The 17805-nt window shown below is 36.5% G+C and overlaps 1 protein-coding gene across 1 annotated transcript; it reads left to right on the top strand.

The window, feature by feature from the left end:
• Nucleotides 1–6244: 6244 nt before the first annotated feature.
• LOC149624215 (uncharacterized) lies at nucleotides 6245–7796 on the top strand. Its single transcript, XM_089852247.1, has 3 exons — nucleotides 6245–6889; nucleotides 6960–7276; nucleotides 7331–7796. Exons 1-3 carry the CDS (start codon nucleotides 6245–6247, stop codon nucleotides 7794–7796), a joined length of 1428 nt encoding a protein of 475 aa, XP_089708373.1.
• The last annotated feature ends 10009 nt before the right edge of the window (nucleotides 7797–17805 follow it).

Below are 17805 nucleotides of genomic sequence, written 5' to 3'. Positions count from 1 at the left end.
GTCCGTGAGAAATTGTGGCGGGGTTGTTTTTTTGGGAGATTTTGAATAGACCGAACCAAGTTATAATTGTAGTGTTTTACGGATGACTCTTTATTTAAGAACCCGAAAGACAATTCAAATCAAACTGTGGGGCGTGTTCCAAATTTCTTCAGCGCCAATCGTTGAAAAGCCGTCTCCAGGGCTAGAACTCTATGAAAATCCATTACAATCTGTGGGCCTAGGACCTCACACTAGTTTGACCGGAATTTTGATACAATATAATCTTTGCACGCAAATAGTTTTTTTAAATAAGTTAAAACTTCAAATGTGATTTTGCAATTCGAGGCGAACTATTCTATCAACGTGTTTTCTCAAATATACATGTGAAACATGCATTTTTGCCTTTCTGTTATTAATTCAAGGCAATTAAGTAATTTATTCTGAATTCCACCTACAATGATCATGGAAAACGGAGTTTTCGACTATCTGAAATATTTGGTAGATACGGGCGTTGTCGCGTTAAGACCTTCATTGGTTTGGCGTCATTGTTGCTTCCCTAAAGGCAACCCGGGATAAAGTTGTTAGAGAATGGTTGGACGCACTGGATCATGAGAAACTGTTTAGTACTATGACGGATTATACGAAGCTTGATGGATACATTCCGATTATTGAGAGCAAAATGTTCTTGGTAGAAAAAGGAGGCCTTTACTTTTCGCAGAACGACCTTGGTTTCGACTATACTCACATTTCATTCTCAACGCCTCTTGGTTGAGAAGCTCACCGCAATTGCACGAAAACCTCCAACTGATGTCGGTACTAATTTCTTACTGTACACCGATTAAAGCGCTTGACCAATGTTTCTATTACAGCATGGAACCACTTATCGAAACGCAATTCTTCAAGTATCTGTATTTTGAAAAATATTACATAATGGAACACATAATGTGGAAGAGACCGTTAAAAAACACTATGGCCTTGGCTCCTTTCTGCTTGCTTTTCACGCTGTTGTCAGGAACAGCAGTCGCCGTATTAACCGAAAAATTCTTCAACCGATTTCTACCCTAACTCTTATTTTAATAAGACGATAAAGTGGTCTCCTTTTAAACGGGCCTATCAGCATTGGAATTCAGAATAAATTACTTAATTGCCTTGAATTAATAACAAAAAGGCAAAAATGCATGTTTCACATGTATATTTGAGAAAACACGTTGATAGAATAGTTCGCCTCGAATTGCAAAATCACATTTGAAGTTTTAACTTATTTAAAAAAACTATTTGCGTGCAAAGATTATATTGTATCAAAGGATAAAAAAAATTAAATAAAAGCTGTCAACATTATTTTGTCAAATCAATATAGCGCATTGACCTATATGCGTGTTGCAGCCACATGTCAGAAATTCCCACAGATTCTATCTAGTTTTAACATAATTTCGGAAAAAGCGAGTAATCGTTAGGTTATTTTCATAATGGAAAGTTCAGGTACAATCCACCTTTAGAAGGCTGAAAAGTATTTTTTCTGCAATGTTAAACTCTACTCCTTCTAATGGTGCGATTGATTGCAGTTCTTATCCATAACACTAGAGACAATAGACAATATTGACCAGAATGTCTGCGTTTTTGGCGTCACATGAAAGACTTATTACGTGACACGCCTTTACTTCTATATCGAGTCAAGCTTGATTTCTTCCCCAATATTTTGCCATTTTTTATACTCCAGATCCAGAAGTAGTATAATGCTCAGGAGAGTGTGGTTAACAGTTTTCGCAGTGGCTCATTTCTCAAACTTGAAATATACCTGATTTCAACCTTCCAAAGGCCAGTACAGTTGAGTTCTTCTTTCTACATTTACGTGCAATTAATCGGAAATTATCAAACCGAGCGTCAAAAGAGCACAACTATAGCAAATTGCGCTTAGCTTAAAAACCGTCATGCCTGAAGTTCAATTTTCAACAAAAATCTTCCCTATTGTTTTACTTTGGAACAGGAAAATGTCAGTGTTTCATTTGCGCATTGTAATTTGTGAACAGTCACCCTACATTACTCGAAACATTTACCGAAATTTAAAAGTCAAACGAAATAATAAGGCTTTGATTTATTTTGAAGTTTGAACTTAAGCGCGATTAACCGTTTAAGTTTTTCCGCTGTCACTGTTACCAGGAATTAATTAATGCTCTTACTTGAAAACACTTAATTAAATATCTATCTGCAACTCTCTACAGCCTCTGAGGGTTTCGAATTGCACTCGCTAGGAATTATTCGGACTTCAAAATGGCGCAGTCTGAATTTGAATTTATGGGAAATAATCGTTATTTTTAATACAAGTATCTAGAATTTGTATTTTCAATTCTAAAATGTTATCGTCAATTTGAACTTTAGTTAAATAATGTAGGTATGCCCAAGAGACTTCCGTGAACGTGACGACATTTACGGTGAGTTTATCAACATTCACTCACGAGTCTCAGATGGAATTCTTCTTCTTGATGGCAATTAAACTTGAATATCTCTAGCCAGGAAAACTGGAAGATTGAGAGTGGCGCGTCATTTTTCAACATCATGGTGGATTATTTCAAACGATCACTCAATATGAAGTATTTTTGAGACTACTTTGAATTAGATTCGAGTAAATGGGTATAACGAGTAAGAATCGTGTTAACACACTAGTTTTCGCTCGTTAGGACAAATTGGTGTGCGAATATTCCAGAATATTAATATAGCTCACCTGTTTCTACTCGAACAATTTTAAATGTATGACACTGGCGACTATTCGATATTTTTAACGATTAAAAGAAGAATTTTTATTGATTATTCTTTAAATATTCGTTTAATCAAAACGAGTTTCGTATAGAAATCGATTATTTCAATCTTATTCAAAAAACAAGCAACAAAATACTTTGACTGCTAAGTTATGGAAACTTACGATTTTAGAATAATTTACGAAGGACATAAAGTGCCCTTAATTAATGTTCCAAAACTGACCACGGCTCCTGATTTTTTCAAAGTAGTTGAAAAGAAATAAGACCAAATGTTGAATATATCCTTGCGGTAATTAAATTCTAATTATAATAAACTGATAGTGGCTAACTTATAAGTAACTTCAACTAGAGTTAAATATTATAAAAACTTTATTTGTCACGAGAACTCTTATGACATAGTTAATTATTAATAAAAGGAAAACATTTACAAGCTAAGCTCATTTAGTACTGACAACTTAGAACTGGTAACTGATAACTGATTTTCTATGGTAGCGTTTACAGTTTATATGTAGAAGATAAAAAACTAAATCTATATTTTTTATGCCCGAGTAGCGATCAATTTGCGTTTAGGTTATTTTTTACATTATTTCATTTTTTAGATTTAACACCAATACTTAAGTCTACGGATGCGCAAATTTTTAATAACTTCTGTTCTTGTTCAAGAATTCAAATATGATCATGATACCCAAGATCCGTTCATTTTTCGATTGCCGACAGGAATATTTCAGTCCGTCTCCGGTCCACCACATGATCAAGACTATTATGTTGTCCTCCGCCCCGACGAATGTCACGTCCATTTCCTTGTCGTTCTTAAATATGGACATTCCGGTCATTTTTTCAATTATAATCAACTCGATATTCAGTTCATTGAATTCCATTCTTATTTAAATTAGGTGGTTATTTTAACGCTGTCCACCATGGTGCTTCAGTCACTTTTGCTCGTCTTTCACTCCATCGTAACCAACAAATACAAATCGTTGCCCACCAAGAGAGTTGTCAAGAAAATGGCTCAAGAAACCCTGGAAAATGTCTGGGTGAACGTGTCGCTCTTGTGCGCTGAACGTAAGTAATTACTGATTAGCAGCAATTGTGTTCCCATAACAACAGATAGCTGGTGCTTTAATGAGACAATTATGTTATCGACAGCGATTCCCTCCATTTTCCCCCACATAACTTGTCGTCAACTCGCTGCCTCGTGGCTGATCGGAGTGACTTTCGTGCTGTTTTTCTTGGGTTGTTTCTTGCGGACGGAATTCACGACGGAAAGGTAAAATAGTATCGACACTCTCTCGGACTTGATCAAATCGGGAATTCCACCAACAATAATTAAAGCTACCGAAGTATTAGTCTATCTGAAATATTTGGTAGGTATAGGCGTGTCGCGTTAAGTCCTCCATTCTTTTGATGTCATTGGTGCGTATCTACAGGCAAGCCAGGATAAAGTTGTTAAAGAATGGCTAGACGCAGTGGATCAGGAGAAACTGTTTAGTACTATAACGGATTATACGAAGCTTGATGGATACATTTCGATTATTTCTGGTGAAAAGTCTCTAATCACAGTGGACCTCTATTTGTCTTGGTTCTTGGGAGAATTCCTGTCATCTGATTCCGATAGTAAATTGTTCTTGATAGAAAACGGAGGCATTTACATTTCGCAGCCCGACCTTGGGTTCGACTACTCGCACTTCATTCTCAACACCTCTTGGTTGAGAAGCTCACCGCAATTGCACGAAAACCTGCAACTGATGTCGGTACTAATTTCTTATAGTAAACCGATTAAAGCGCTTGAACAATGTTTTTATTACGGCCTGGAACCAATTTTTGAAATGCAACCCTTCACGTATGTGCATTTTGAAAAGTTCATAATAACCCGAAGTACGAAACTGGTTAAAGTTTCGCCGTAAAGCTCAGCGGATTCATACAACTCCCAAAGAAATAGTTACCCCATTTTTTAGCGCTCCAGCGCATTAACTTCCACACTTCCACTTTAGCACTATTTTTATCTTGTGATTTTGGGAGCGAAAATGGCTCACGTCTGCTTCTGTCGGAACGGTGTAAATTAAGCCTTGGTTAAGAAGTTGGCTTTTAGTCGGAGTTTCTAGTTTTCTACAAAACATTTAAACGATCGTCAATGATGTTTTGTTGTGATATGTGTGAGTGAGAATTCCGTGGTTAAATTAAAACGGTTTGGACAAATTTATTCCCAGTAGGGTTCGTACACGACCTGGAAAACCTGGAAAAGTCAGGAAAATCGAAAATGGCACCAAAAGGTCAGGGAAAATGAGAATGGGGCCAAAAAGTCAGGGAAAAGTCAGGGAAATTGAAAATTTGCCCATAAAGTTGGAAATAATTCTGTTGCTTAAAGTTCTGTCAGAAAAATTTAGTTTGTGTGCAAAATATATGTAGATTATAGAGCGAGCAGCTTGCGTCGTGATGCGCATGATCGAGTGGGCTATGACTAGGCCCACACTCTAGTGACTAGTAGCGACCCTCTGTGGTGGTGGCGGCGGCAACATGGAATGAGTCTCGTGGAGTAGCGAATTGGCGGGTACGCGTACGCCGCAGGTATGCCGCACCGTTTTATTATTATCATGACCGAAGTTTAACTGTAAGTTCAATTTGTTACTCAAATTTCATACACAATAAATTTGAAATATTAAAATGAAATAAACCTGTATATGTTTTTAAGTATAATGTAGAATTTTCATCATGATTATGCGTATAAATAAAACCAGTTTTGTTTTAACCAAGGCTTAAATTTTATATCAAAGCTCTTTTAACATTTTTAAAAAGATATAAAAAAATTTATTTTAAAAAATTTTGACTTAAATTACGAAGGACTCCTATGTAAACCAGACCTTGGTCTTATAGGAATATCCCTAATAAAGCTTTATTTATTAAGGTTTCTACCATGTCATCAAAGAAAACTATTTTTAAAAATGATTGGCTCAATCTCGATTTACACCCGGAATATCAAATTTGGCTTCAGCCTGTAAAAGATGAAGCAAATAAAGCATCTTGCAAAATTTGTAACAAGACATTTACACTGAGCTATATGGGAGTACAAGCTATAAAAAGTCACGCTGCCGGTCCTAAAAACATCAAAAATGTACAAAGTGCTACCCAGAGACAAGTGGGAAACTCTTCCTTGTTTAAATCAATGACCAAGGAAGAATCCCCTAGCACATCAACTGAAACGACTGGTGCAAAAGAGGCAGTCATTTCATTCTTTAAATGAAGACGGTGATCTTTTTCAAAGAATGTTCCCAGATAGCAAGATTGCAGAAGAATTTGCTATGAAAGGGAAGAAAGCTAAGTACGTCATAACATACGGTTTAGCTCCGTATTTACAAGATCAACTTAAAAAACATTTGGATGAAGTTGAAACGTTTGTAATATGCTTTGATGAAGCATTAAACAAGGTCTCGCAGAGAGGCCAAATGGACATCCACATTTGATGTTGGGATAATGTTCGTGGCCAGGTTTCAACCAGATATTTTAATTCAGTATTTATGGGTCACGCTACAGCTAAAGATATTCTTGCCAAGTTTAAAGAATGGATTTCTCCCTTGAAAACGGAGAACATTCTACAAATAAGTATGGATGGCCCTAATGTGAACTGCTCATTTTTGACCTCATTAAGAGATGAAAAAGAGGTAGAGCCCAGCGATCGGAAAATTTTAGACTTGGGATCTTGCGGGTTGCATGTCTTAAATGGAGCCTTGCAAACTGGATATAAGGCTGTTAAATGGGATGTAACCGCTTTCCTAAGAGGAATATATTATTTGCTGAAGGACACCCCAGCTAGACGAGCTGATTATACATCTGTTACGGGGTCGACAATCTTCCCACAAAGGTTTTGCGCCATAAGGTGGGTCGAAAATGCCAAGTGTGCAGAAAGGGCCATTCAAATCTATCAAGATATTAAGAAATACGTATCTTCTGCTAAATTGCCATCCAATATATCTGTTACCAATGTTAAGAACGGAGTGAGTGACCCTTTGATGCTTCCTAAATTGGCATTTTTCAAAACCATCGCCAGTGATTTGGAGCCTTTTTTACGTCGATTTCAATCTGATCTGCCGCTTGGACCGTATTTGTACCCTGCACTTTTAGAGGTGGTTAACGTTTTGTTGAGAAGATGCGTTACTCCAGCTGTTATTTAAAGTGCAAATTCAATAGGTAAACTTCTCAACATCGACTTGTCAAAAATCGAAAATTTGTTAGCCCCAGTTAAGGTTGACATCGGTTTTGGAGGCCAACGGTATCAGCGAAAAACAAAAACGGGAATTTCAAATGCAATGCAGAGTATTTGTAGCAGCTACAGCCCAGAAAATTTTGGAACGTTCCCCATTGCAATATAGCCTTGATAAAGGGATCTCATCTTTAGACCCAGAACTAATATCGAAAAAGCCTAAAATCGCCCAAGAAAGATTGAAAATTTGCTTGAAAGCATTGTTTAGTAGTAATTGGATTGAAGAAAGTTTCGCAGAAAAAGCTCAGCAGCAATTTTCCACTTTTTTGCAAAGCATCAAATTCAAAAAGTGAATTGAAAGTCAAATTTGAAAAATTTCTTAAAGAACCAAAACAAGGTGAAGAAAAAGACTTGACAACTTCTACTCCAACACGATGTCAGAATCAAAGTACAAAGATCTATGGAACGTTTGTAAACTAGTTTTAACAGTTTTCCATGGCAACGCCAGTGTAGAAAGTGGCTTTTCTATCAATAAGGGAATGTTGGTGGAAAATTTACACGAAGATTCACTGAAAGCCTTGCGTCACGTTAGTGATGGTATTTCCGCTTCTGGTGGACTAAATGAAGTTGACGTAGATAAGAATATGCTCAGATTTGTCAAAGGGGCTCGCACCAAATATGAATGTGCACTTAAAGAAAAAGTCGATAACGATGAAAAAATTAAAAAAGTTAAAGAACTTAAGAAAAGAAAACTCAGCGAATTAAAAGAATTAAAAGCGAAAAAACAAAAGATGGCACTCACTCGTTCATTAGAAGACGAGGATTTTAACAAGAGCATAAGAAAACTAGAAATGGAAGGATTAAATTAAAAAAATGGTTGTGGTGTATCCTAAAGTTCCTAGACCTTTTGTGATAATGAATTTAAAATGTGATAAATTTGATCTCAAATGCCGGTAAAGTTCAAAATTACTCAATTGTTACATTTGTAAACCAAAATAAAGTAATTTTTAAATATATTTTCGTCATATCTCTATATAATTAGTCTGTGTGAATTTGCATAAATGGTCAGGGAAAACCTGGAAAAGTCAGAGAAATTCATTCCTAAAATTTTGTACGAACCCTGCCCAGTATCTTTAATATAAGAATTGCAACGTGTTTCTACGTCCACCATATCGCCATTTTTCTTTTCGACGGAGATCCCAGCCAACGGAAGTTTTGGAACGATAACCAAGGAGCATAGATACCACTACGATATACTGTAAGGTTGTATGTCCATAAACCGGCTAATCCTTTCTATGCGCAACGACAGAATCTTGTTGTTCGCGATTTTAACCATTAGCCCTATGGCCAATTTCATACTTCCCCCCGAAGGGGGGATATTATGAACTCTTGGTATTACTTAATTGAACAAATCAAGTGGAAAAGACCATTGAAAAGTACGACTGATTTGGACCTGAGTAGCGTCAGCGTTCCTTTCTACTTGCTCTTCATGTTGTTGTCAGGAACAGTAACCGCCGTCATAACAGAAATAATCTTCAACTGATTTGCTTAAACTCTGAAAATTTAATCTGAGACGACACGAAGTCAAATTTTCCGCCAATACAAAAATAATTTCTGCTTCTAAATGTAATACACATGTTACGTAATTTTAAATCTACCCTAACTATACTATCTACCCTATACATTTATTACATCGTTGTGATTGAAAATTTTTACTTGACCGTGAACTTAATAGACGCATTTCTTAGGTCGGGGATGAAAAAAGAGTTTAGTGTTTGCCCGTCTTGGTTTCTTAAGACGATAAAGTGGTCCACCCTTTTGATTCGCCCTTTCGAATTCTGACTAAATGAATCAATTGCCTTGCATTAATAACAAGATCGCAAATGGACATGGATTTCGTTTGACAGAACATTGATAGTCTAGTTCGGCTAGTATGGAAAAATCACAGTTAACGTTTTCAGTTATTTAAATATTCGATTTAAGTACAAAGATAAGATTGTACCAAAGGATAAAAAAGAATTAAATAAAACCTGCCAACATTATTTTGCCAAATCAATATAGCGCCTACTAGCAGTCTGGTAAATAAGAATATATTTTTAAACTAGTCCTTGGGATTAGTGACTCCCTCATGTCCAAAATAATAAACTGGTCCTTCGACTTGTCCCCTCCCCCTTAGTTTTCCCACTGGTCCTTAGTACCAGTAACCCCCACTTGTTGAATTTCAAAACTGGTTCAAGCAATTAGTAAACTGGTTTGGACCAGAGGAAATGCGCTATTTCCCAAATTGGCACCTAGACGTATAGTCACGCGTTTTTGCCATGTGTCAAAAATTCCCACGTATTACCTTTAACATAATTGCGAGAAAGTGACCAATCGTTGGGATATTTCTAAAATGGAAAGTAAATAAGTAATGGTACAATTCACCTTTAGAAGGGAAAAATATTCCCGATTAAAAAGTGTTCTTTGCAATGTTAAACTGTACTCCTTCTAAAAGTGCGATTTATTACCGTTATTATCCACAACACTAGAAAATATATTGACCAGACTGTGTGTTCAATATACTGCAAAGCCGTCATATGAAAAACAAAGCAATTAAGTGACACATATTTCTATATCGAGTCAAGCTTGAAGATTTCCCCAATATTTCGCCATTTTATTTTATGCTCCATTTAAATGCTCGGAAAAGAGAGGTTAACATTCAACGCGGTATAGATGGTGTTAACGACTAATTTCTCAAACTCGACATGGAACTATACCTGATTCGCACCTTTCGAAGCCGAGTACAGTTGAGTTCTTCTGAGTTTATTTGCGTGCAATTAATCAGCAACTAACAAATCAAGAGCGTCGATAGCGTGCATCTAGCAAATAGCACATTAGCTTAAAACTGAACCGCCAAGCTGCAATTTCAAGGCTAATCTTTTCCATTGTTCCTTTTTTGTTCTGGAAAAATGTCAGGGTTTTCCGGTTTTTTTCCTTTACGTAATTTGTGAACGGTCACTTACCGAACATAACTCTAAACTTAGAGTTATGTAGAGAGCCTTAGGCAGGGTTGGCAAGTTTTAAACAAATTGTTTTAAACTTTGGTTTAAAACTTGTTTTAAACAGCCATGAAAAAAAAACATTAATTTGTTTAAAACGTTTTAAACAAACAGTTTAAAACATGTTTTTATGGAGAGGAATTTCGAATATTTTTAACTCGTTTTATTTGAAAATGAGCGAAAATATTAAATAATAGAAATAATAAGCTTCAGTCAAAACCTTGCACTAATTTGAATGTTTCATGTGAGTGTTTAATTGTTTGGAAACCCTTCCAGTTGATTTATCCGTTACCAATCTGTATTGAAGACTGATATTCAATAATCTGATTTGGAATAACTTATTTTGTCGTCTACCTAAGGTAAAGGAACAACGTTTTTCTACACTGTTGGTACATTTTACTGTTCTAAAGTGAGTACGCGTAATATTTAAAGCCAGGCCCTTGACAGTTCTAAAATAAATACGCTTAATCCGTAAACGGAAAACATGAAGCACCTACAAAGTAGAAAGGGGTGGTGAAGTTTCAAATGTATGAGTTCTGACCAAGAAACTCTGCAGTATGGAAGCGAAAATTCCTTAATAGTGGCCTCAAAAGAAATCAAGCATTTGGACATTTGGGGTTAAATGAACAATTTTACCCATCACCCTCATTTTGTGTGCGCTATTAAAAATTACATTTTCCTTTTGAAAAGATCTCTTGCTCTTTTTAAACAGTCAGTAGAACATTTCAAATATTCAAAATAGATCCCTCAACACGTACCCCTTTTAAATAATTAATTTCATGATAAAATGTTTCCGGAAAATCTAATTTTAAATCGTGTTTTAAACAATAAAAGCACAACTTTTTTTACCACATTTTTGCCAACCCTGGCAAGGACCCTTTCTTACACCTTCAAATTCTAAATTTTAGGAGCTCTTGATTTCGTCTTTTCGTGTTTTTTTTCTCAATACGTTTTCATGGTCTGTTGGTCAAGCTGTATGATACTCGCTTTGGGTTCAAGTGGTCCCTGGTTCTAATTCCACACGGACAATTTCTTACACCTTGAAATTCTAAATTTAAGGAGCTCTTGCTCTTTTTAAACAGTCAGTAGAATATTTCACATATTCTGTATTGATCGCTTAACACGCACTTCCTTCAAAATAATTAATTTCATAAAATATTTTCGGAAAATCTAATTTGTTCTTGAAAAAGCTCAAATATGTTATTTTTCAATTAATTTGGAGGGAATAAATCGATTAACAATTAAAAAGTTGATTGAATTAAATTGTGATTAAGGAATAAATTAATATAAATAAAGGAAAATCGCAATGTCGGATCTTCAGTCAATTGACAAACGTCACTCTCATCGTTTGTTTTTTCTGTCTTGGTCCAAACCAAGACCATTTTGTTTGATCAAGCAGGCTGTGAAAATAAGCGCCTTGCGCTAGCGGGAGTAGTGGCTTAAATGGAGAGCCGCGATGTATAATATATAGACTATTAGATCTGCAAGAGTGATTTTAAACATGTTTAAAACTAGGTTTTTTTTGTGTTTTTTACTGTTTTTTTCTACTTGTTTAAAAAACAGTTTAAAACAACAAATCGTGTTTTAAACAATAAAAAACACAACTTTTGTTTTTTTTAAGTAAAACTCAATTTTTGCCAACCCTGGCCTTAGGCTTTATTTGTTCACATATTTGGCTTTTCCGCTGTTACTTAATAACAATCAAAAATCTACCAGCAACTATTTACAGCCTTTGAGGGTTTCGGATTGCACTAGCTACGAATAATTTGGGTTTCACAATGGCGATGGATCAATTTGAATTTATGGGAAATGATCGATTTTTTAAATACAAGTATCTATAATTTAATTTTCAACTGCTATATGTTATCGTCGATTTGAAAAAAGAACTTATTTTGGTAGGTACGCCCAAGAAACTCCAATAAATGTATCGACACTTGCGGTGAGTTTATCAACATTCGGTCTCGAGTCTCGGATGGAATTCTTTTTTTCTGATGGCAATTAAACTTAATTATTTCTTGTCAGGAACTGTGGGAGTTTAAGAACTACGTATCAGTTTTAAAAACCATGGAGGATTATTTCAAACGATCACTGAACATAAAGTATTTTTCATACTACTTTGTGTTAGATTCGAGTAATTGGGTTAAACGAGAAAGAACTGTGTTAACACACTATTTCTCGCTGGTTCGGTCAAATGCATGCCGCGAATGTTCGAGAACTTTAATATTATTTGCCTATTTCGACTCGAATAATTTTAAACGTATGTAACTGATGATTATTCGAAATTTTTAACGATTAAAAGCCAAACTTGTTGATGATTCTTTAAATATTCGATCAATAAAACCGGGTTTCGTATATAGAAACCACCATTCGCGCAACGACATGCAAAATACATAGACTTATGGAAAATTGTAAACTTTTGGTTTCAGGTCAATTTACGAAGGGCATGAAGTGGCCATGAATGACTTTTCTAAAATATCCACTGCACCCGATTTTTTCAACGTAAGTGAAAGAAACATAAGAATAAACAGATGTACAAATTTCTAATAAATCTTATTCATGTTTTAGAATGCAAATGTTATAATGATAGAAAACGCACGCTCATTTTTCGATGGCCGACAGGAATATTTCAGTCCAGCTCCGGTCTTCGAAACGGCCAAGACGATCATGGTGTCCACCGCCCCGAAGAAAGTCACGTCCACTTCAATGTCCTTCTTAAATATGGACACTCCAGTAAACTTTGCAATTACAATCCACTCAATATCTAGTTCATTGAATTGCATTCTTGGTTCAATTAGGTGGTGATTTTAATGGGGTCAACTTTGGTTATTTTGTCACTTTTGCTCGTCCTTTACTCCATCGTAACCAACAAATACAAATCATTATCCACCAAGAAAGTTATCAAGAAAATGGCCCAAGAAACTCTGGAAAATGTCTGGGAGAACGCCTCGCTCTTGTGCGCTGAACGTAAGCAATTATTACCAGAGATTGTTCTCAATAACGGGAGATGGGTAGAGCTTTAGCATGACAAAATTTTGTTTCCTACAGCCATTCCCTCCGTTTTGCCCCACATTACCTGTCGTCTGGTCGCTTCGTCATGGCTGATCGGAGTGACTTTCATTCTGTTTTACTTGGGTTGTTACTTGCGGACGGAGTTCACGACGGAAAGCTACAATTACATCGAAACCCTGTCGGACTTGATCAAAGCGGGAATTCCACCTATAATGTTCAAAGAAAGTGGCGCTTTTGACTATCTGAAATATTTGGTAGATAGCTTTTCCGTGTCAAATCCTCCATCCCTCTAACGTCTTTTTTGCGATTCTATAGGCAACCGAGAACCCAGTAGTTAAGAAATGGTTAGAAGCACTCGATCAGGAGAAAACTTTCGCTAGTGTTCTGGATTTGTTCACACTTGATGGATACCTCCCGATTCAATTGGGGGGAAAAGCTCTAATCTTAGAGGACATTTTTTTGACTTGGACCATGGGAGAATTCCTTAAAATTGATTCTGAGAGCAAAGTGTTTATGGTGGAAAACGGAGGCCTTTACCTTTCGCAGAGCGATATTAGCTTCGATTACCTACACATAATTTTCAACACCTCTTGGTTGAGAAGCAGTCCGCAATTGCGCGAAAATCTCGAACTGAGGTCGGTACGGATTTTATATTAAACTGATTTAGGGGCTTAACGAATGCTTTTTTCCAGCATGGAAACGATTATCGAAACGCAAGTTTTCAAGTATCTCGATATTGAGAGGAATTTCTTAATAGAACAAGTCAAATGGAATAGACCGTTGAAAAGCGCTACTGATTTGAACCTGAGTAGCGTCTTCGTTCCTTTCTACTTGCTTTTCTTGCTGTTGTCTGGATCGGTAGCCGTGGCCATGACTGAAGTATTCTTCAACCAATTTGCTTAAACGCTGAATATTTAATATGTGACGACACGAAATCGAATTTCTCGAAATTACAAAAAACATTTTTGCTTCTAAATGTAATACACATATTACGCAATTTTAAATCAATGGGAGATAATTATACATCCATTATATTATTGGGATTGAAACAGTTCACTTGACTGTGAAGTCGGAAGTAAAATGGAGTCCGGTATTTGACCGCCTTAATTTAAAAAGGCGATAAAGTGGGCTCCTTTTTAAACGAGTCTATCAAATAATAAACTGGTGCTTGAACTTGCCCCCCCCCCAGGTTTTCCTATAGATTTGCAGTCAGTAAAGTGGTCCAAAAAACCCTGCATCCTGAATTTAAAAACTTGGACCAGAGTAAGTGTGTTATTTCCCAGACTGGCGCCTAGACGTAGTCACGCGTTACTGCCATGTGTTAGAAATTCCCACGTATTCTACCTTCGAACATAATTGCGGAAAAGTAGCCAAACGTTGGTGTGAAACGCATTTTTATCTTTATGATTTCCCAAATATTTCTCCATTTTATTTAATACCCCAGAAGCAATTTAATGCTCGGAAGAGGGTGGCTAACAAAGAGCGCATGCAGTTAAAATGTAGTTAACGATTTATTTTCCGAAGTCGAATTGGAAAAATACCTGATTCCAACCTATCAAAGGCGAGCAGTACAGTATAGTTCTTCTGGCTGTATTCACGTGCAATTAATCGGCAACCATCAAATCAAGAGCGTCGATAATTCGTTTATTACAAACATAGAGACCAATACACAGGAGCGAGACCACCATTGGGGTATCCTCCCTCTTACCAAGAAGCTCCGCCAGTGGCAGTGCGAGTTGGTTAGCCTCCCTCCGCGTGTAGTGAAGTCGGGCGTTGCTTCTTGGCGAGAGGGAGCCTACCCCAATGGTGGTCTCGCTCCTGTGTATTGGTTTCTCTGTTTGTAATAAACTAATTTGTGTATAGCAACGCAAATAGCACATTAGCTTCAAGTATGAATCTCGAATCTTTATTTTTAACGAAAATCTTTCCTATTGTTCCTTTTTTGTACTGTAAAATGTCAGTTTTTTCCTTACATAATTTGTTAACGGTCACTTACCGTACATAAGTCGAATCTTTTATTAAAAGTCAAACCAAATAATGAGTCTTTTTCGCTTTGATGTTGGAGTATTCATAGACTTGTTAGAAATCAACCACGATTAACAATTTTAGTCTTTCCGCTGTAAATGTTACATGAAAACAATTGAAAATTTATCAGCAACTCTTTACAGCCTTTGAGGGTTTCGGATTTGCACTTCAAAATGGCGCAGTCTGAATTTCAATTTATGGGAAATGATCGATATTTTAAATACAAGTAGCTAGAATTTCAATTTTCAAATCTTAATCGTTGTCGTCGATTTGAAAAAAAAACTTATTTTGGTAGGTATGCCCGAGAGACTCCAATAAATGTATCGACAATTAAGGTGAGTTTATCAACATTTGGTCCCGAGCCTCAGATGGATTTCTTTTTCCTGATGGCAATTAAACTTAAATATTTCTTGTCAGGAATCGTGGGAGATTAAAAGCCACGAGTCATTTTTCAAAATCATGGCGGATTGCCTAAAACGATCCCTCAACATAAAGTATTTTTCATACTACCTTTAAAATATGTAAAATTATGAACTTATGGTTTCAGGTCATTTTACGAAGAGCATAAAGTGGCCATTAATGAGCTTTCTAAAATATCCACCGCGCCTGATTTTTTCAGATTTAGAAATTTTAATCACTCTTGTTTTATTGAAAGCAAATGTTATCATGATTGAAAAATGACGCTCATTTTTCAAGGGCCGGCAGGAATATTTCAGTCCTGCTCCAGTTTTCGAAACAGTCCGGACGATCATCGTGTCCGCGGCTCCGAAGAAAGTCACGTCAACTTCCTTGTCATTCTTAAGCATGGACACTCCAGTAAACTTTGCAATTACAATCCATTCAATATCCATTTCAATGAATTACAATCTTGGTTCAATTAGGTGGTGGTTTTATTGGGATTTAGCTTGGTCCTTTTGTCACTTTTGCTCGTCATTTACTCCATCGTAACCAAGAAATACAAGTCGTTGCCCATCAAGGAAGTTGTCAAGAAATTAGCAAAATAAACTCTGGAATATGTTTGGGAGAACGCCTCGCTCTTGTGCGCCGAACGTAAGCAATGAATTTGCTCGCTACCAGAGATTCTGTTCCGGAAACGAAAGACATAAATATGTTCCCACAGCGATTCCCTCCATTTTGCCCCACATTACTTGTCGTCTGCTCGCTTCGTCATGGCTGATCGGAGTGACTTTCATTCTGTTTTTCAACCCAGGATAAAGTTGATTAAGAATGGCTAGACGCACTGGATCAAGAGAAACTCTTCGGTTCTCGAATGGATTATGGGAATGTTGATGGATACATTCCGATTATTTCTAGGGAAAAATCTCTAATAGCTGTGGACCCATATTTTTCTTGGTTCTTGGGGGAATACCTCTCATCTGATTCCGAAAGTACAAAGTTCTTGGCAGAAAACGGAGGTCTTTACTTTTCGCAGCACGACCTTGGGTTCGACTACTCGCACCTCATGTTCAACACCTCTTGGTTGAGAAACTCACAGCAAATGCACGAAAACCTGCAACTGATTTCGGTACTAATTTCTTATTGTAAACCGATTAATGCGCTTGACCAATGGTTTTTATTACAGCCTGGAACCAGTTTTCGAAACGCAAGTTTTCAAGTATCTGTATCTTGAAAATGGTTACGTGATTGAACAAGTCAAGTGGAAGAGACCGTTGAAAAGCACGACTGATTTGGACTTGAGTAGCGTCGGCGTTCCTTTCTACTTTCTTTTAATTCTGTTGTCAGGAACAGTAGCCGTGGCCATCACCGAAATAATCTTCAACCGATTTGCTTAACCGCTGAAAATTTAGTATGTGACGACACGAAATCGAAAACACAATTTACATTTTCTGCTTCTAAAAATATTACACACGTTACGTAATTTTAAATCTACCCTAACTCTTAATGGGTTATTATGTACTTGTAATATTATTGCGAATAAAAATATGCACTCGAGTGAGAAATTAATTAGCAATCGGATCACAGCTAAATTTGTCTTATTTCTTATCTACCAGGATCAATTTTATCGACAAAGCGTACACTTTTCCCAACCCCTTCAGTGTTTAATAGATCCACTGTTTCATATCTTCTCCCTGGATTGGAAACCGCAGAACTGACAAAATAACTAGTGCAACAATACATCAAAAATGGGTCAAAAGGTTGAGTCAGGAAAAATTGTCAACGATTAATTGTTAATGTGGTGATTTAACTTGTCCAACTAATGTTTACACGACCCAACCAGTTTACTCAACTCAAGTTGACTCATCTAAATGAGTAGAAAAGCTGTATCGTTACAAAAGGCCTTCAGTTATTTTAAACATACAATTCACGGGGTAAAAAAAAGATTATACTACTGCCCAGCCTATATAGACTTCTATGACTTGAAGGTAAGATGATTTTAGTCGAGTCTGAATGGGCCTTAAAAACTGACGTACATTACTTTCCAGTAAGCGGTCGAACGAAAATAGGCGTCTAATCTTAAAACCTACCAACCATACCATAATGTCTTTTAAACGATAAACAACAGAAGAAAAACGAACTAACCACTCTTCTGCCAATGGTTTTATTGAATTAAAAACATTTACCAGATCCTCTGATGCGTCGAAAAAAAGTAATCATCGAAATAAAATTCACTTTTAAATCGCGTCAAGCTTCAAGATATTTCTTCCAAATATTCACTGTCTTCAATTCAGTTACCCTATAGAAACCGTTAAAAAGAGTAGCTGCGAGTGTGTGGTTAAAAAAGGAAAAGTTTAGAGTGGTGTTACTGACGTGTTACCCAAACTCAAAGGTGAGCACAAAGTTTCTC

Source organism: Phalangium opilio, unplaced genomic scaffold (assembly GCF_054372755.1).
Source record: "Phalangium opilio isolate 3A_F unplaced genomic scaffold, DU_Popi_V2 ptg000106l_1, whole genome shotgun sequence".
In the NCBI taxonomy this organism is placed as follows: domain Eukaryota; kingdom Metazoa; phylum Arthropoda; class Arachnida; order Opiliones; family Phalangiidae; genus Phalangium; species Phalangium opilio.
The sequence above is the reverse complement of the archived record's forward strand: the minus strand, read 5'-3'. Positions and strand labels throughout refer to the sequence as shown.